This window comes from Schistocerca americana, chromosome 1 (genome assembly GCF_021461395.2).
Source record: "Schistocerca americana isolate TAMUIC-IGC-003095 chromosome 1, iqSchAmer2.1, whole genome shotgun sequence".
NCBI lineage: Eukaryota > Metazoa > Arthropoda > Insecta > Orthoptera > Acrididae > Schistocerca > Schistocerca americana.
Genome location: NC_060119.1, coordinates 549,783,878 through 549,804,768, shown reverse-complemented (window position 1 = coordinate 549,804,768; position 20,891 = coordinate 549,783,878). Strand labels below are relative to the sequence as shown.

The 20,891-nt window shown below is 42.9% G+C and overlaps 1 protein-coding gene across 1 annotated transcript in view; it reads left to right on the top strand.

Moving 5' to 3' along the window:
- The first annotated feature begins 3,070 nt into the window (after positions 1–3,070).
- Positions 3,071–20,891, top strand: part of LOC124605978 (phospholipase ABHD3) — a 68,492-nt gene continuing 50,671 nt past the window's right edge. Inside the window, exons 1-3 of the mRNA XM_047137946.1 lie at positions 3,071–3,550; positions 3,628–3,797; positions 5,421–5,631. Coding sequence (XP_046993902.1) covers positions 3,440–3,550; positions 3,628–3,797; positions 5,421–5,631 — 492 coding nt within the window. The 5' untranslated portion in view covers positions 3,071–3,439. The remainder of the gene's footprint in view (positions 3,551–3,627; positions 3,798–5,420; positions 5,632–20,891) is intronic.

The following is a 20,891-nucleotide window of genomic DNA, read 5'->3' as shown; positions in this document are numbered from 1 at the left end:
GAATGTACACATAATGTTACATTCCATTTCACTCATTTGGACAGGCAAACTATTCAGTGTATATACAAGGAACCGGCATCAGTATGTTCTAGAAGAGCTGCACTGCATCTCGATTTCACTGTTATATTTGGCAAAAATTATTAAGACGATTACAGATTACGAAAATACATTTTTTGCGATGTTATCGATATGCCACAAACTTTTTTGTTATTAAAGTTTGGTGAATACGTTATGCAAACGAAATCTTAAGATTACATAATATTTTCATATACTTCCAAATTGGACCTCTGCCAGAGTTTTCTAACATGAGGCAATTTTGGTTAAATATGATGCATAATGGTCTGCTTGATATCTTGTGTGTAAGTGGCCACCCGTATAGTTTGTTACAAGTAACGGATCGCTAGGTTTATCATAAACCAGTTGTTAATTTTACTGGTCTATTGGTTGATGTGGGGGACGGAAGCAAACAGCAAGGTCATCAGTCCCATCAGATTAGGGAAGGAAGTCGGTCATGCCCTTGCAGAGGAACCATCCTGGCATTTGCCTGAAGCAATTTAGGGAAATTAGGGAAAATCTGAATCAGGATGTCCAGACATGGGTTTGAACCCTTGTCATCCCTAATGTAAATCCAGTGTGCTAACAGTTGCGCCACCTTGCTCAGTAAAATTTTTGTGATTCGCCTACTTATTTCTAACATAACAAAATATACGATGCATGCTGTGAAAAAACATGGTAATGAATGTCTGAAAATCTCAGTGACACAGCTGTTTAATGTATGCCTAAGTCTTCACCTACATCAATCTGAAAACTTGGGTCTGCTAAATAGCAACAAAAATGTTTTAATTTTCATTTCATTTGAAAGATCGCCTCCCCCCCTCTTCTTTCACGATTTTCTGTGGGAACTTTACCAGGCAAATAAAGTTTTTACTGTTAAACACGAATAAAATTCTACAGTTTCCTCTTAAGAATTTCTTTGGGCCACATATACTTTTTTGCCTTCCAAGCAAGATAATTTCTGTAATTTTTACTAAAATAACTTGGCATAACTTAGACACCAACAGTACTTACTCAGCTCAAAGTATGCTACAGAGCTCGCTTATAAAAGCAGAGAATGTTCTCTGTTTGTGAGAAGCTCCTCTAATTTATTTTATACAAAGTCGGAGAATGTTCTTTGTTTTGAGTAACTTCCCCACCCTCATACTCACACTGAGAGCTTCTTGGGTTCTCTAACTCGCTTTATTCAAGAGAACCTGGGAATTTTCTTCGAAATTTCGAATATAAAGTATACTCTCCAGTTCATTCATTCGACTCACTACTTCAAAAACGGTGTTGCACTTTATTTCATTTTTCAAACAAAATTTAATAGAAATTCTTTGATCCATATTGCTCGAAAGTAAAAATTCACGAAATAATCGAAAACATGCACAACCTTTTCGATATCAACAATAAATTAAATATTCAAAACAGCTGAAAATGCAAACATACATTGGGTACGTGTGTACCAACAAGATAGAAAAAATTGAAAATCGGATTTACAAAACCTCTCAAATTAAAAGGTTCCTGTTACATTTTGATCACAACTTATATTCAGGTGATTAAATTATATACATAAAAGTAATAAAATCATTTGTTATCATGGGACACGTACAATCTGTAAGCAAAACATTTTTTACGTTGGGTAATCCTTAAGAAGTTAATGGAAAATCTTTTCACTCTTACTGTCTGCAGACTATTAGAACGTGACATCATCAGCTGCACATCTTGGTATCGAGGACATTTTTCAGCAGCTCTCTATCTATGTAGTATGCTTCTCTGCTGGCTTCTATTCCTTGTATACTAATAACGAATACCTGCATTTTTTTCTAGTAATATGTTGCGTCTAATTAATTAAATTATTGTTCTGTACAGTATGTGCAGGTAGAAGGAAATGTCAATATTTTTAATTATGAATGGCTTGAATCCATTTATTTTGTTTATTCGCGATGGTACTAGTGGCCTCTTTGTGCAGTACAAAAATTCTACTTGTATAATTGCTGCTAGGATTGTCCAAACAGTAATTTCATATTGAAAGTATGGTTCAGAAAGTGCATCGAACTTGTTTGTAGACATAATGTGCAAAGTATTAGATAATAAAAGTTATAGTGATTAATTTGTAGCAGACATCATATATGTTTGGTCTCCATTGGAGCTTATTGCCAAATATAATTCCCGAGAGATAATGTCTTTCAGTTTTGTTTCAAATATGAATGTATCTATGTGAACCTCCTTTTCTCTCTTTGTGTACATCATGGCCTTTGCCTTGTAATCGACGCAATTATTTTTAATAAAGTCATTCTATAAGAGCCACTGCACAGTGTTATTTATAGAAACAAACACGCTTCTTTCCAGCGTGTTTAGATATTTTCTATGTTTACTAATGCCATTTCATCAGCATACAGTATTTTTTGTTCCTTCTCACTGACGTCAGTAGTGGACAACAATAGTGGACCAAGTACAGGTCCCTTCAGATACAAAATACATAACGGCTTGGATTTGAGTTCTGCCTCCAGACTCTATAGCCATACATTGCTTTCTACTGCCTATTGATTGTATTTATTACGCTGCGTGCGCGTGCATGTCATAGCTTCCAAGATTTTCAATTAGTGCTGGTTGTGGTGGATGTGACGAAAACTTTAGACATCTAGAGAAATATGACATATAACGAGTTTCTTTTTTGTAATGCATTTATAACAGCTTATATTAGAATTCAAATAACTATTTCTGTACATTTCCATTTTTGCAATCAGAAACCTGTGTTTTTTAGATGATAACATCAATCAGTTTCCGAAAAACCAGTTCTGCATATTATTATTTTAATGGTATTTTTTTCTGTTCATTTATCACGAATGTCAACAGTCCATTGGAATCACATTTCCGAAATCAGTTTTCTTAATACCTATTTTCTTTTTGATGTCGAACCAAGCATTTACATAAATGGCAAAGAGGTGGTATTCTCTCTGTGGAGTCTCCAGTCTGTCGGCTTGACTTGTATATCTTTGGCATATGTTTCTATTCTCTTTGTCGGAAATGTCAAGTAGGGGCGTAACCTGTCCACATTACGCAATTGATGAATCATCGACAAATTAAATGAGTGAAATTAATGAGATGTAATTCGCCATGGAATCGCACAAACAGCAAAATAATGGTCTGGCACTTTATTCTTGAATCCAAGCATTGAACGGCATGATGACATCAATTTCCCGTCCGAATGTATTAACTGCCAAGGACACCCCATTCACAAAATAATAAAACAGGACGCTTTACACATCGGCGATAGCAGCGACGTTTTATCTAGTCCCACTCAGCCGCTACGCGCGGTGTCAGCTGCAGCCCCGTAATTTAGTGGAGAGACGCTCTACAGACCGGTGTTAGTTGGCGATTGGCGGTCGTAACATTTGATATGGAGTGGATGCTGACACCGTTAGATATCTTGTCTGTTGTCCCAAGGTGGTATGTGGGCGCCTGCTTTGGGACAGTGTTCTTCATATATTACTTGCGCGATGCCGTGAAAGTAAGTTTAATGAAAGATATACTAGTGATTTTTCGAATAGAAGTGTAGTTTTAAAACAATTCTGATTTTTTTTTTAGCTACCAACCATAGCGTGTGCTCCCGGCAAGTTCAGACAATTTTTGGAAGATAACGTTCCTATATTGAAGGAAAAATTCTGGCCTACATTATGGTGTTTCGAATCGCGAGCGCAAACTGTTTTGGCTAGCCTACTGCGCTCACAACTTCTTCCCGAAATTCTCTACAGAAGGTGAGCCAATATTTCAATTTTTGCGTTGTCACAGCTGATCGTAATTCCATTATATATCATGTCATTAACACCAACAGAGTTTAGGGCTACTTTAAACATTTTGTAACTTATATACTTTATTTAACGCTTTAGCTGTTGGACTGAATTTACTGTATAAAATGACCTACAATGTTGCAAAGCGAGACATTGTCTTGGCGTAGGTCCTAAAGACTGACGATTACCCACGGTAAAAGCAGATACGATATACGTTTCGATACAGTCAGAAGAGCGCGCACAGTTTAGAGTGAAGTTAATTTTTCTAGTGTCATTAGTAAAAAGCGCATGGTATAAAATTTTTTGAAACTACCAAACCCTTGAAGAGATGTTGAGTGGAGTTTTGATCATAAAGTTTGGTGCTTCTTAACGCATATCATATGTACAAAGACTGAAAGTGACTTTTTATTTACAATTTTTGTGTGTAACTTCGAATTTATTGTATAAATTGTAAATATTTGTCATGCATGGTGTGCTCTATCCTATTTCTGACTTGAGTGTGATACTGCCGCCCCCACACAGCTTAAATCTTGAGTGTGGCAACAAACTGACCAGTGGTGTAGCCCAACATCTAGGTTTTAAGTTTAAAGGGAAGCGTGTTAGTTGCTGCAGCCAATGAATGTGAATGCTATATAGACTGTGTCAGCAGTTTGACATGTAGCACAGCATAACTTTTACATTCACACCGTAGTTAATTGCTCTTTGCTGTATTTTATGCATGTGTCATAAAAACAAAACTTCAAGATAAATTCAGAAAATGTGTGATAGATAGTGGACCCATCTCTGATGAGTGTTTTGATACATAGACCTGTTATGCACATATATCATACATCAACTATGAACAGTGCAAGTGGGTTCACTCTGTAGTCTTAAGTCGACAGAGGTTTTATAGTCACTCTCCACAAGACTAGATGCGCTAATGATTCAGCTGTCATGCTGCCAACTTCAGCCATTAACATCTTCAGGTCCCACATGTGTTATTGGAAGGATTGCTTCAATGAAGACCGCTTCAGCCTGAGCCTAACTGATACTTAACATATCATTCATTCCATAGGTATTATAAGTGTCGTCTTTGATAAATGGGCATATGTGTGATAAAACATGAAGAAAACGGGCTATTTGTAGATTCAAATTAGTTCATTTAGACTGACTGCTCAGTACATATAAATCTGAAATGGTATCACTGTCGCATCACACACAGAATTAGATTATTTCAGACGTATTCCTTTTGAGTTCAATAACTCCTGTTTTAGGGTGTCATTAATTGTCATTTAACAACCACCTCCTTTTTCACATAGTAAAAAAATGTGAATTGAATCGTCATTTCGAACTTGTGAATCAAATTCCTTCTTGCTTATTTGTTGAAGAGACTTTAGAGATTGACAGTTCGTATTCTCAAACTTAATTTTTACTTGGTTAGTTTATACTAGTTACTATAAACACCTGCAGTTCACAAGCTTGAGTGTAAGCATTATAATTGTATTTCTTGTTCTCTTGATGATAAGACACACACCATGAAAAATAAAAATTGATTTTAAAGAATTTATACACGTCACCATGTTGTATTATTGGCTTTGTTTCTTTTTGCAGAGAGATATTGAGGCTTAGTGATGGTGGACAAGTGGCCTTGGACTGGCTGGAAGATGGCTGTGCCCCTAAGTCACCAATTGTTATTATCCTTCCTGGTTTAACCGGAGCTAGCCAAGCAGATTATGTTAAAACGCTTGTTAGAGCTGCAAACAAACTTGGGTTGCGTGTAGTTGTGTTCAATAACCGGGGTCTTGGAGGTATATCACTGAAGGTAGGTTTCAGTTGTATCCACTGATGTGGCACACATTCACATCTCAGTTTTACCATCAAATAAGACAGTTGTTAACAACAATGTCAGCAAAGAAATATTTTATTTTATAAAAAGAATTGTTGGTGATTGGCATTGAAGAGAATAAATATTTATGTGTAAGGCTTATTTTTAGAAAGCAATTGGAAAAAACACATGCACAGGCAGGTGTGGCATTATCAAAAGATATTATCTTTATTTGGTAATGTCACTATATAAATTTTCTTAAGCAAGAATTTAGGTCTTCATTGACTTTGATTTTAATCTTCTTGCTATGATATAAGGTGAAAGTGATCCTTATGTTCCTCGACATTTTTCATTACTTTACCACTTTATTATTATAATTATAGCAAAATTATTTTGGCAACATGTATAATTTTTGTAATTGGATGAATGCCAGTTAAGAAGTAACTTGTTTTAATGGGTCAGTGTAAAGTGCAGAAGAAGCCTTTAATACATAGCTGAGCTAACTCAGGAAATATAAATTGAACAACAATATTAGTTACAAAAGTGGCTGTTAATCACTTTAGGGCTTCAAGGTAGTTGGTAACACTTGCATATTGGACCAACAAATTAAAATAGGATCAACAAGCTGACTTTAAAGCCATTTGTTTACTGTTCTGTAAAATATAGCACCAGCCACAATGCATTCCCACTGTGTTTGATTTTGTCAGGCTGAGGATGAGTTATTTGATGTTCCCAAGTAGCTGGAAATTGCCCTGACTACTGTCAAAAATTGGAAGCTGCTACAGATGGTTTTTTTGCGAAGGCTACCAAGGATCATGTACCGTAGACACAAGAGGTACCTCAAGTACTGTCCTCTCAGATGCTTTCTCCTCTGCAGGGAGTACAGGGTTTATCAGTACTTGTCCACTTGGATGTCAGTGCTATGTCAGTAACAAGCCAAGCCGCCCCCCCTCCCCCCCCCCCCCCCCCCCTACAGGGGAAACAGGAGAACTCAGGCTGTCACAGCCGGCCCCCTAACGAACAAGCTCCATGTGCTGTCTTCCACTGAAACTGAGCCAGAAAGACACACATCAGTTGTTGGGAAACAGACTGTGCCCTGTTTCATGGGGAGATGAGCAGGAAAGGATAGTGGTCTGTTAATCATCGACAGTTCAGATGTTCAGAGAATAATGGTACCCATTGAGAAAACAAGATACAAATCAGTTGCATATTGACACACCTTTTTGGAACAATTGGTGCTTGTTGTCTGGGCTCTGAGGTTGAGAAGATATTGCTCATAATCTGCATCATTGTTCCCAGCAGTGATCATGTCCCCACAGTTCTGAATTAAGTGGAAGGTTTCCACCAGAGACTCTGAAGATTCTGTTACTACCTAAGCTGCAACAACCTAAACTTGTACAGTCCTTCTAAATCGGATGGTGTGCACTACATATCAGAGGCTGACAGTGTGTACACAAGAGTTTTTTGGATTAGATGACTTTGTGTCCAGTCAAGACAACAATAGCTGTAGGATACACTAAAATATCTGTGTAGATGCATTGAAATGCCCCCTGCCATCCCCTCCCTCCCCCAGCCCCCTCCCGCAGGTGAGAATATTAAAATTCTAATAGTAAACGATCAAAGCATTCACAATGAAGTGCCATAGTTTAAAGCCATCCTAAAAAGCAGTTGGACTCACATAATACTAGGCAAAGAAAGGCTTTAAAAACCAAACCATTGAGATTTCTGAGGAAAATTGAACCATATGTTCAAAGAATTGACTAATGTAAACTGGAGATGGTGTACTTGTTGCAGTAGACAAGGAACTAAAATCCCTTGAGAGATAAATTGAAGCTGCATGCAAGATTTGTTGTGCAAAACTCAGTACAAATAGGCTATGTGTATAACCTTATGGTTGGATCCTTTCATTGATCCTCAGACTCACCCCCAGGTGCAAATGGAAGCTTTAGAGAAATTTCACACCAGTAGTACACACATTCCCCTATCATACAGCAATCATTGAAAAAGACTTTAGTCATCTATCAATCAATTGGTATGGTTATAATTTTGTTAGTGATTGGCATGACAAGTCAGCCTGCAAAACATTACTGCGTCTCCTCTGAAGAACAGATAGTTTGGAACCCAACAAACAGATCTTACCTCACTGAGGATGCCAGTGTTGAAACTACTAAAAGGACAAAGGGCAGCTAAACATATTGAAATATTTATATGTTCAGCAAGCTAGATAACAAGGCAGTGGTGTCTTATCTTTCTGAGGAGCTTGAAACATTTTGATCTGGATAGGAGCATGTATAAGAACCGTGGCTCAAGTTTAAAACAATAGTTGACCATGTTCTTGAGAGACGTGTATCTCCTAGAAAACTCACAGTGGGAGGGACCCTTTAAAGTATACAGTTACTGTAAAGATAAAGACACTACTGAGTAATAGGTGAAAAACAAAGCCTAGGTCTACAGACAAAAATGTGGTGAATGTCAAATTTGTTTACAAAGGAAAATCCAGAAGTATTGCCCCAGTTTAATTCTCATACCGCTGCAGGTATTAGTGTCAGGTGCTATGAAAAGCAGCTGAAATCGTTAAAAGTGAACGAAGTTTCAAGACCTGATGGAATTCCTATCAGATTCTATACTGAACTTGCAGCTAAGGTAGCTGCTCTTTTAACAATAATATGCTGTAAATTTCTCAATCAAAAACCATGCCCAGTGCTTGGAAGTAAGCATAGATTGCTCTCATCTACAAGATGGACAGCAGAAGTGGTCCTGAAAGCCAATATTTCTGGCATTCATTTGTCTTTGGTGATTGTGACAGAAAAATCCTCAATGGCTGTAGAATACTGTTAATAAAAGTCGCGAGCTGTTTCGTGCCACTAGAAGAGGCATCCTCAAGCTGAAAAAGATTGTTTTTATCACTAAAAGACAACTGCCTTAGATCCTCTCCCCATCATTTGCGTCATATTGTAAACAAACTGGACACTAAGAGCTATAGTCCTTACTTAAAATGAAGGGGATAGCAGAACCACGCTACAAGCAGGAAGGTGGTTGAGTGGCTGGAGGCAAGGCAGTACCAACAAAATAAAATGTTGTTGGTGAGTCTTAGAACATATTATGTGCCCAAATGTAATGAGGTAACTTGAACAGAATGAACAACCAGCATAGATTCCAAAATCACCACTTGTGTTAAAGTGAACTAGCTCTTTTCTGTGATGATATCCTGAAAACATGGATCAAGGCTGTCAGGTAATTGCAGTATTTTGTGACTTCCAAAAAGCATTTGAGTTAATACCACACATAAGCCTATTATCAAAAGTGTGATCGTGTGGAGTGCCAAGAAAATTTCATGACTGGAGTGAAGATGTCTTGGTAGGGATCACATATCATGTTATCTTGGATGAAAAGTCGTACCCAGATGTTGAAGTAACTTCATGTGTGCTCCAAGGAAGTTGGTGGATATTTTTTCTGTTCATGTAGTATATTAATTACCTTGCAGACATTAGTAATAATAATGCCAGATTTTTCTCAGATGATGCAATTTTATGTGAAGAACTATTATCTGAAATAAGCGGCACAAATTTCCAGACAGTAACATTTCAAAGGCTGCAAGGATTGGAAACTTGCTTTAAATGTTTATAGATGTAAAATCATGCACTTCACAAAGCAAGTCAAAGTAGTTTCCTGAGACAAACTCTAAGTGTCACATCTGGAATTTGTCAACTCATACAGATACCTTCATGTAATAATTTGTAGAGGTATAAAATGGAATGATCACATTTGCTCAGTGGTAGGTAAGCAGGTGGCAGACTTCAGTAAATTGGCTGAATATTAGGGAAATGCAGTCTGGAGATTGGATGTTTTGTAAACAAATGAGTCATGCTAGAATATTGCTCAAAAGTGTGGGACCCATACCAAATAGGACTTAAGAGGATACCAAACTTGTACAAATAGTCGCAGGTTTGTTTGACCCATGGGAGAGTGTCATGGAGATGTGGAAAGATGTGAACTGATAAACACTTGATGATGGACACAAACTGTCCCATGAAAGCCAATTTAGTAACTTTTCAAGAACCAACTTTAAGTGATGAATCTAGGAATACAGTAAAAACCCCAATATATTGCTCCCGTAGGGATCCTGAAAACAGGACTAGATTAGTTACATAGTGCACAGAGGTATTTAAGCAATTATTCTTCCTGCGCTCCATACGTGAATGGGAAAGCTATAAGAAGAAGTACCTTCTGCCATGTATTTAATGGTGGTTGGTAGTGTATGGATGTAGATGTAGATAGAGTTGATGTATGGATGTAGATGTAGACAGAATTGAATGACAAATCAAGGAATGTTAACGATCATATCTGTAAGCCTGTAGGAGGTATCGAGCAAGAATTTCTTTAGTTCTTCATCAGTTTTGTGTGTATTGGCAAGCTCTGCAAAATAAGTGCAGCACAAGATGCTGCTAATTTGTGGGAGGGAATCTCCAACAAGATTATTTAGTCTGTGAACATGGAGAATATCTGTTTTACACAGGGCATAATTTTAATCGTCACTAACACTTGGTTTAAGAATAGTAATAAATGAAGGCATAATTTAATCATTGTGAACACTTGGCTTAAGTAAACTAGTGAATGGAGGTTGGTTGTATTCATGGACGAGAACTGGAGACCTTCGAAGGTTTTTGGATTGATTGTTTGGAGGTAAGACAGAGATTTCAAAATCAGATTTTAACTGTAAGATATTTTCTGGGATAGGTGTGGATTCTGGTCATAATTTGCTCGTTATGAACTGAACTGCAAATTAAAACTGAAGAAATATCCAAGAGATAGGAAATTAAGGAGATGGGAAAAATTGGAGGAACCAGAGGTTGTTGAGAGTTTCAGGAGGAGCATAAAGGCAACATTGAACTGAAATGAGGGAAAGAGATGCAATAAAAGACTAATGAGTTACTTCGAGTGATGAAATACAGAACTCGCATTTGGGAGGACGACGGCTCAATCCCGCGTCCGGCCATCCTGATTTAGGTTTTCCGTGATTTCCCTAAATCGCTTCAGGCAAATGCCGGGATGGTTCCTTTGAAAGGGCACGGCCAACTTCCTTCCCCGTCCTTCCCTAATTCGATGAGACCGATGACCTCGCTGTCTGGTCTCCTTCCCCAAACAACCCAAGAAATACAGAAGATAGCCAAAGTTCCTATTGATGAAAAGACAAAACATAATAGAAATTCCTGGACTACACGGGAGATAATTGAATTTAATTGGTGAGAGGAGAAAATATAAAAATGCAACTAATGAAGCAGACAGCAGGGAATATCGATGTCTAGAAAAATGAGACTCAAAGAAAGTGCAAAATGGCTAAGCAGGAATGGCCATAGGAAAAATACAAGGCTGTAGAAGCATGCATAACTATGGGAAAGATAGACACCAACTATAGATAAATTAGAGAGACATTTGAAGGAGAGAGATGCAGCTGTACGAATAGCTGCACCCCCTGCGGGTTCGGGGGTTAGAATAGGCCCGCGGTATTCCTGCCTGTCGTAAGAGGCGACTAAAAGGAGTCTCACATGTTTCGGCCTTATATGATGGTCCCCTCTCGGGTTTGACCTCCATCTTTCTAAATTATTCCGAAGAGCGAGCCAATTGGGGAAGGGCGCCTTACATGGTGCACTGTATCCGTCGTGCAATTAGACCTTTAGCTGGCTTTCTCGTCGTTGCAATGGTGTCCCGCTCGTTTTCGATCTCTTGGGCGAGGTTACGTCCCTGGGTGCGATTACCACACTGCACTCTGCAGTGTTTCTTTTATCTGCGACGACGACCTTGGACATTTTTGCACCTAAGATCCAGCACGGTAGCCAGTCCGTTGTGGTGGGGCCACCATGTACCCTCTTGGTTGTAGCCCCCTGACAACACAGGGATCGCTCTACTGATGCCTGCGCCGTTAACTCCCGACGTATGCCAAGGAGTAGATGCCTATCCTCCTGGGGTATCGGGACTCCCGGCAACGGCCATCCTGCCAGGTGGCCTTTGCTGTGGCTGGGTGGCGCCTGTGGGGAGGGCCCTTGGTCGGAATAGGTGGCATCAGGGCGGATGACCTGCAATGAAGCGTGGTACATCATCTCTCGCTGGCGGCCAGCCGCCAGCAGTCTCTAAGCGTTCTCGGGCTCAATTTAATGCTCAGAAGTACGATCCGAAAACGTTCCCCTCCCTGGCCACGCCGTGGGAAGAACGTAAGTCTCAGGATGGAGGTAACAGTTATTCGCCCCGACTCTTAGTTTGCCTGAGATCTGATGGGGAGTCTTTTCTCTCCACAAAGCCTCAGTTCTTCGCCGAGCATTTAGAGGACAAGTTTGGGGAGGTGGAGGGCTTGTCTAAAATGCGCTCTGGGTCAGTACTGATACAAACGGCATCCTCCGCCCAATCACGCAGGTTACTTGCTTGTGACAAGTTGGGGGATGTTAACGTTACTATTACACCACATAAGAGTTTAAATATGGTCCAGGGTGTTATTTTCCATAGGGACCTCCTTTTGCAGTCTGATGATGAGCTGCGCGCCAACTTAGAACGTAGAGGTGTTCATTTCGTCCGGCGCGTTCATCGGGGTCCGAGGGACAATCAGGTTGCTACCGGTGCCTTCATCTTGGCCTTCGAGGGTGATACGTTACCGGAAAAGGTCAAGGTGATGGTCTACCGATGTGACGTCAAGCCCTATATCCCTCCCCCGATGCGGTGCTTCAAGTGCTGGAAGTTCGGCCATATGTCTTCCCGCTGCACTTCCAGCCTCACATGTCGAGATTGCGGACGCCCATCTCATCCCGATACTCCATGTGCCCCGCCTCCCATCTGCATCAACTGCGGGGAGCACCATTCACCTTGCTCGTCAGACTGCAGAATGTTCCAGAAAGAGCGCAAAATCATGGAATATAAGACCCTGGACCGACTGACTTATACTGAGGGCAAAAGGAAATACGACCGATTACATCCAGTGAGAATGACATCTTCCTACGCCGCTGCTACAACACCTGTGCTCGCCCCATCAGTTTCACGACTTCCGGCCGGATCGACGAGTGGTACAACTGCTCCTGCCCCCTTGCCAGTGGGGGGCTCTACCCACCGGGTTGCTCCTGTGCCACCTACCTCAGGAGCAACACCATCCCCCCCATCGGGGACGTTGGTCCCCGCTTCTAAGCCGGCGAAGTGTCCAACTTCTTCGGCTTCTCACTCTCGCAAGGGGTCCCTTGGGTCCCTGCCTTCCCAGGTTTCCACCAGCGGGAAGGCTGACGACCGACAGTGGCGTAAGTGCCCACAATCAGCTGGTCGACGGGCTTCACGACCCTCCTCAGTCCCGGAGACTGAATCGGTGAAGCCCTCCCAGCCAGTTAAACCCAAGGAGCAGCGTGAGAAATCAAAGAAGAAGAGCACTAACCCCAAGGAACTCGAGGTGGCAGCCACCCCACCGCAACCTTCCAGCTCTGCGTCTGAGGACGAGGTGGAGATTCTGGCGTCCGCTGAGGACCTCGATCTCGCCGGTCCCTCAGACGCCATGAATAGCACTAGCGCAGGTGCTCAATCGGAGGCAGCAGGTGACCCAGCGGCGTAATCTGCCTTCCCTGTCCCGTCACGCCTTTCCCAGCCATGGACATCATCATCCTCCAGTGGAACTGCAGCAGTTTCTTCCACCATCTAGCTGAGCTCCGCCAACTTATCAGCCTTCACCCTTTCTTCTGCATTGCTCTGCAGGAAACTTGGTTTTCAGCAATGCGAACCCCCGCCGTCCGTGGCTATCGGGGTTATTATAAGAACCAAGCAGCTTATGAAAGGGTGTCTGGTGGCGTCTGTATATATGTCCTTTACACTCTGCACAGCGAGTCTGTCCCTCTCCAGACACCTTTAGAGGCTGTCGTTGTACGGGTGTGGACGCCACAGGCTGTTACCGTCTGCAGTCTTTACCTTCCACCGGATGGTGATGTCTCGCAGCATGTCCTGGCTGCGCTGATAGCCCAATTGCCGCCACCTTTCTTGCTATTGGGCGACTTCAACGCCCATAACCCTCTGTGGGGTGGGTCAGTGGCAACAGGTCGAGGCGCCATCATTGAGCATTTATTGTCGCAGCTCGATCTCTCGCTGTTAAATGATGGTGCCTTCACTCACTTCAGTGTGGCGCATGGCACGTACTCCACCATTGACCTTTCCATCTGTAGCCCTAGCCTCTTACCGTCTGTCCAATGGAGTCTGCATGACGACCTGTGTGGTAGTGACCACTTTCTGATCTTTCTGTCACTACCACAGCGTCACTCTTCTGGGCGCCCTAGCAGATGGGCTATGAATAAGGCTGACTGGGACGTGTTCTCCTCCACTGCCGCTATTGAGCCTCTCTCTACTGATGACATTGATGCGGTGGTTCAATCGGTCACCACCGGCATCGTTACTGCCGCCGAATCTGCCATTCCCCGTTCTTCTGGGTCCCCTCGGCGGAGGGCTGTGCCTTGGTGGTCGCCTGAAATCGCTGAAGCGATTCAAGATCGCCAGCGGGCGCTCCAGCGTCACAAGCGACATCCCTCCATCGACCACCTTATCGCCTTCAAACGGCTGCGTGCGCGGGCCCGCCTCCTTATCCGCCAAGGCAAGAAGGAGTGCTGGGAGTGGTATGTGTCCACCATTGGCCTCCATGTCACTCCATCGCAGGTCTGGGCCAAGATTCGATGCGTCCCTGCGCTCTCACTGAATGGAGCAGTTTGTACAGACTCCGACGTCGTTGCAAGGCGCTTGGCAGAGCATTTTGCTATGAGTTCCGCTTCTGCGAATTACCCCCTGGCCTTCCGCTCCATTAAAGAGCGGATGGAACGTCGGAGCCTTTCGTTTCGCACCCACCATCCAGAATCGTACAACGTTCCATTCAGTGAGTGGGAATTCCGCAGTGCCCTTGCTGCTTGCCCTGATACCGCTCCTGGACCAGATAGCATCCACTGCCAGATGCTGAAACGCCTCTCAGTGGCCTGCCAGCGACGGCTCCTCGACCATTACAACCGTATTTGGGTCGAGGGTGAGTTTCCGTCGCAATGGCGGGCAAGTATCGTTATCCCCATTCTGAAACCAGGCAAGAACCCTTTGGAGGTGGACAGCTACTGCCCCATTAGCCTCACCAACGTTCTTTGCAAGCTTCTCGAACGGATGGTTAGCCGACGCTTGACTTGGGTACTGGAGTCTCGGGGCCTTCTGGCTCCGTCTCAGGGTGGGTTCCGTAATGGCCGCTCCGCCGCCGACAATCTGGTGAGCCTGGAGTCGGCCATTCGTACTGCCTTTGCCCGCCGTCAGCACCTGGTCGCTGTCCTTTTCGACATGCGGAAGGCGTACGATACGGCATGGCGTCATCTCATCCTTTCTACGCTTCATGGATGGGGTCTTCGGGGCCCTCTGCCGATCTTTATTAGAAATTTTCTGTCGTATCGTACCTTCCGCGTGCAAGTCGCAGCCTCATATAGTTCCACCCACGTCCAGGAGAACGGTGTACCACAGGGATCTGTTTTAAGTGTCTGCCTGTTTTTAATAGCCATTAACGGGCTCGCTGCGGCCGTGGGAAATTCTGTCTCTGCTTCCCTGTATGCTGACGACTTCTGCCTTTATTACAGCTCTCCTGGCATTGCAGTTGTTGAACGTCAGCTACAGGCTGCTATCCGCAAGGCGCAGTCTTGGGCTGTAGCTCATGGGTTCCAGTTTTCGGCAGCCAAGACCTGCGTTATGCATTTCTGCCGGCGACGCACTGTCCACCCGGAGCCGCGGCTTTATCTTGCCGGCGAACTTCTTTCAGTGGTGGAATCACACAGGTTTTTGGGAGTGGTTTTCGATGCCCGGTTGACTTGGCTGCCTCATATCCGACAGCTTAAACAGGCGTGTTGGCGGCATCTCAACGCTCTGAGGTGCTTGAGCCACACCCGCTGGGGCGCCGACCGATCTACCCTGTTGCGGCTCTGCCAGGCGTTAATCCAGTCCCGCCTGGATTATGGGAGCCTGGCTTATGGCTCAGCATCCCCCTCTGCGTTGCGGGTGCTGGACCCAATACTACACAGCGGGATCCGACTTGCCACTGGTGCCTTCCGCACCAGCCCTGTGGACAGCATCCTTGTTGAGGCAGGTGTCCCTCCACTGCGGTTACGATGCCAACAATTACTGGCTGCTTATGCTGCCCATGTTTTTAGCTTGCCCGGGCATCCAAATTACCGTGTCCTGTTCCCGCAGTCAGTCGTCCGTCTGCCAGACCGTCGGCCCTGGTTGGGTTGTCCGATCGCCGTACGTGTCAAGGAGCTTCTCTGCGGACTTGGGTTTTTCCCTGTTCCACCTCCTTTCCGGGCACCCCTGCGTACACCCCCGTGGTGTGTTCCTCACCCTTGCCTTCGGCTCGACTTGGCACAGGGCTCGAAGGACTCGGTCCCTCCAGAGACCTTCCACCGCCGCTTTTATTCCATCCTGGCCACGTATCCGGGCTCTGGAATTGTTTACACCGACGGTTCAATGGTTGCTGGTCGTGTCGGGTATGCGCTAACTCTAGGGGACCATTCCGAACAACGGTCCTTGGCGGCTGGCTGCAGCGTTTACACTGCTGAGCTGGTCGCCATATTTCGAGCACTAGAGTATATCCGCTCCTGCTCAGGTGAGTCCTTCGTTATCTGTAGCGATTCCCTGAGCGGTTTACGAGCTCTCGACCAGTGTTTTCCTCGTTCTCGTCTGGTGATGGCTATCCATGAGTCCCTGCATACTCTTGCGCATTGCGGCCGCTCTGTGGTCTTTGTGTGGACCCCCGGTCATGTCGGTATCCCGGGCAATGAACATGTTGACCGCCTGGCGAAAGAGGCCACGAGACAACCGTCTGTGGATGTTGGCCTCCCAGAGGCTGATTTGCGGGCAGTCCTCCGCCAAAATGTTTTTTGGCGCTTTGGGACGCTGAATGGCGCGATCGGATCACGCCCAATAAACTCCGTGCCATTAAGGAGACGACGACTGTGTGGCGGTCATCCATGCGAGCCAACCGCAGGGACTCAGTCGTCCTTTGTCGGCTCCGCATTGGCCACTCCCCGCTGACACACAGTTACTTACTGTGCCGGGAGGACCCTCCTGTATGTTGCTGCGGGGCGGCTTTGACAGTGGCCCACATTTTGTTGGCCTGCCCCGTTTTAGCTGTGGTCAGGCAGACATTTGCGCTGCCTGATACGCTCCCTGCCATTTTATCTGATGACCCTGTTATGGGTGCCTTAGTTTTACGTTTTATTAGGGCAGGGGGTTTTTATTCTTTCATCTGAGTGTTTCTGTTTTCCTTTATTGTTTTGTGTTGATTCTGGCCTCTGGCCTCCGGTTTTAAACTGATTTTTGTAATGTGTTTTAAGTGGTTGGCTTTTCCTTTTTTTATTTCTATGGTCGGCCTACCACCGTCACACTCTGTGTGATTTTAGTTCGTTTTGCCTGGTCTTTGTCTCAGTTTCTCTTGTTCTGTGTCGTCTGTGCTCTATTCTGTTAATCGTTTTTATTCTCTGTGGGTGTTTTTAGTACTTGGAAAAAGGGACCGATGACCGTAGCAGTCTGGTCCCTTTAATCCCACAAACCAACCAACCAACCACGAATAGCTGCAGCTCAGATAGCAAGTCAATACTAAGCTATGAAGGGAAAGTTGAAAGACAGAAGAAATGTGTTGAGGGTCTGTGTAAGGAAAAGAACATAATGACAACATCGTAGAAAAGAAACGTGAATTAGGTAAAGATGAGATGGGAGATATGTTACTGCGAGGAGGATTTGACAGAGCACTGAAAGCTCAAAGTGAAATAGTACCCCTGGAGTAGATGACATTCCCTCAGAATTAGTGTGATACTTGGAAGGGCCAGCCAAGACAAAGTTATTGTAACTGTGTGCAAAATATACGAGACAGATGATATACCATAAGACTTCAGGAACAAAGAAGGCAGATGCTGACTATAGTAAATACTATCAAACCATCAGTTTAAATCTTGGTTGCAAAATACTGACATGAATTGTTTACAGGAGAATGAAAAAGTTGGAAGAAATCTGATCTCTGGGAAAATCAGTGAGAGTTCTGCAGAAAGGACATGAAAGGGAAGTAGTAGTTGAGCAGGGAGCTATGCAGGGTTTTAGCCTTTCGCTAATGTAATTCGGTCTGTCCCCTGAATAAGCAATAACAAAAATCAAAGATAAATTCGGAATGGGAACTAAATTCAGAGAGAAGAAATAAAAACTCTCAGGTTTGCAGATGAGATGGCAGTGCCGTCAGAGACTTGCTGCTCTTCTTTGTATAATTTCATTATGTCCTGTTAGACCTATTTGATACGGATCCCACACTCTTCAGCAGTAATCTAAGATAGGTTGTGTTTTTACTGTTGTAAGCAATCTCTTTTGTAGACTGATCGCTTTTCCCTGGTATTTTACAAGTGGTTATAACTCTGCCATCTCATTTACCTATGACTCAGCTTGTTATTGTTCCATTTCATATTCCTACATTTTGTTACACTCATATATTTGTATGATTCCAACTGAGACTTGTTGGTATTGTAGTCACTGGATGCTACAGCTTCCTTGTTTTGAACAGTGCAAAATTTTGCATTTTTGAACATTAAAGGCAAATTGCCACTTTGAAATCGAATCAAGATTTGAATGAGTATTTGAGCAGCTTTTTGCAGACAGTGTGTCACTGAAGATAAATGCATCATCCACAAAAAGTTTGAGGTTACTATTAATGTTGTCTGTGAGGTCATTAATGTATAACATGAACTGCAAGGGTCCCATCACACTTCCCCGGGCACACATGAAGTTACTTATACATCTGTCGATGACTCTCCATCTAAGAGAACATACTATGTGAACTGCACCAAAACTCAAAAATCCAGACACAAGACTTTTGAAAATCAAGAAATACTGCATCTCCCTCACTGCCTTAACCTGTGGCTTTCAGGATTTCATGTGTGAAAAGTGCAAATGGGTTTCAGTTGATCCATTATTTCGGAATCCTTGCTGATAGGCATGGAGGACATCATTCTGTTCAAGATACTTCATTACATTTGAACTCTGAATGTGTTCTAAGATTCTGCAACAAATGAATGTCAATAATAGTTCACTCCTGCTGCCCTTCTTGTAGATGGTTGTGACCTGTACTTTCTTACAACCACTGAACATGACTTTTTGTTCGAAGTATGTATATTATGATTAAAAGAGGAACTAACTTGGCTTCAAGTGTACTACAGAATATGATAGAAATTCCATGAGGCATTGGGGCTTTGTTCAGTTTTAACTGTTTCAACTGCTCCTCAATTCCACTGACACTAATATCTATTTCACTCATCTTTGCAGTGGTACTAGAATTAAACTGAGGCAGTACTCCAGAATTTTCCTTTGTAAGAGCACATTTGAAAATGGAGTTTAGCATTTTGCAAACTTCAGTTTAAGTTCCCATCTTGTCTGTGAATGTCTGTACACTGACATGTGAGCCACTAAGAACGTTTACATATGAACAGGATTTATTCAGGTTTTATGAGAAATTTTTTGATAATATACTGCTACAGTAGATTTTTAAGTCTTCATGCATTGCCCTCTTGACAACCAAACATGTTTCCTTCAGCATCTCCCTGTCTACAACTGCGTGCTTTCTTTTATATATAATATGCAGTAGTCTCCTTTCTTTATAATGACTGCATCCCATGGAGGGCCCCTCCATCATTAACTGACTTTCTAGGTACAGGTCTATTGATAGCATAATTAACTAATATTTTAAACTTGGCCATAGTTCTTCTGTCAGAGCTAAATGTTTCAAGTTCCTCACTGAGAGATAAAGCCACTGTCTCTTTATGTAGTTTACTGAACATATAAATCTTCCAGCTTGTTTTAATTTTCTTTGCACTTTGGTAATCATTGTTGTAACAACCACTCATGGTCACTGATACTAGTTTCAGTGTAGCCACCCTCAGTGCCGCCAAGTCTGTTTCCTGTCATTAGATATAACATATTTCCATTGTGAGTGGTGTTTCAAAGCATGTATTCTAGGGAGTTTTCAAAGAAGCTGTTAGTACTGCCCTCTCACATAAAGGAAAAAAGAGAACCCCTTGATCAGGCTCTGAAGACAAGTAGTAGTCAACTAACAAACTTGTCATCCTCAGTTGCTCATCATGGGATGTGGTATGGAGGCACATGGGATCAGCACGCCACACTCCCAGCCATTGTCCGTGATCTGACCTTGGAATTGCTACCTCTCAATCAGGTAGCTCCTCAGTTGGCACCACAAGTCAGACTGCTCCCTGGTGCACTTCTCCCACCAGGGAAAAATCCCTAGTAGTATTGGGAATTGAACCCAAGCCCCCTACATGAGGGTCTGTCGCATTGACCACTTGACTACAGAGGCAGACCTCTCTCATATAAGAAACAGTAATTCTTCAAATTGATTGATGGATGGTTAAAGTCTCCTCCATTGATCACAACAGTATGATGGTAACAGAAGTATGTTAGAGGAACTCGTGCATTAGTGAATTGAAGTTGTCTTCTAAAAGTTTTCAGTCACAACTGGGCATGTCTGGTGGTTGATAAAAGGATCCAATTGTAAGTTAATGCTCACTCTTGATACTGGGTTGTGCTCAGTCTCGCTTGTAACTTCTGTCTCAGGGGATTTGAGCTTCTCGAAGACACTTCAAAAGTCTTTCATTCAACTGCATTAAATGTCAATAATCCTTCATTCTAAGATTATACACTGCCCATTTCATGATATTTTAATTGCATTTGAAGTTGAAAAATTTAGCTAATTTACCATTAGGCCATTGAATTGGTATTGTTTCCAAAATTTCAGATGGCACTTGACATTAGCATTGCCAGTTAAAATCGGTGGTAACCCACAAAAAGACAACCAAAATTATTTGTTTTAGACTGGGTAACTGAGCTCTGCAAGTCAGTTTTGTAGGACAGTGCTGCAAAACCAGTGAAAACAGCAAGAAGCGACATGTAGTGCCCATGACTATGCCTGCAGCAGGAAGGTCGACCTTTCTACTACAGGCATAGCCAGGTCACAAAATGTGGCTTCTTATTGTTTTCACCAGATCTGCAGCACTAGTCTACAAACATAACTCTAAGAGTTCACTTACATGGCCTACAACTACTAATTTTGGTTTTCTTTTTCTGGGTTACTTAGCATCGATTTTAACTGTCCATGCTCATGTCAAATACCATCCAAACATTGGGATGCCTAATGTTAAATTAGCTATATTTTTCACCTGAAGGTATAATTACAATATCACAAA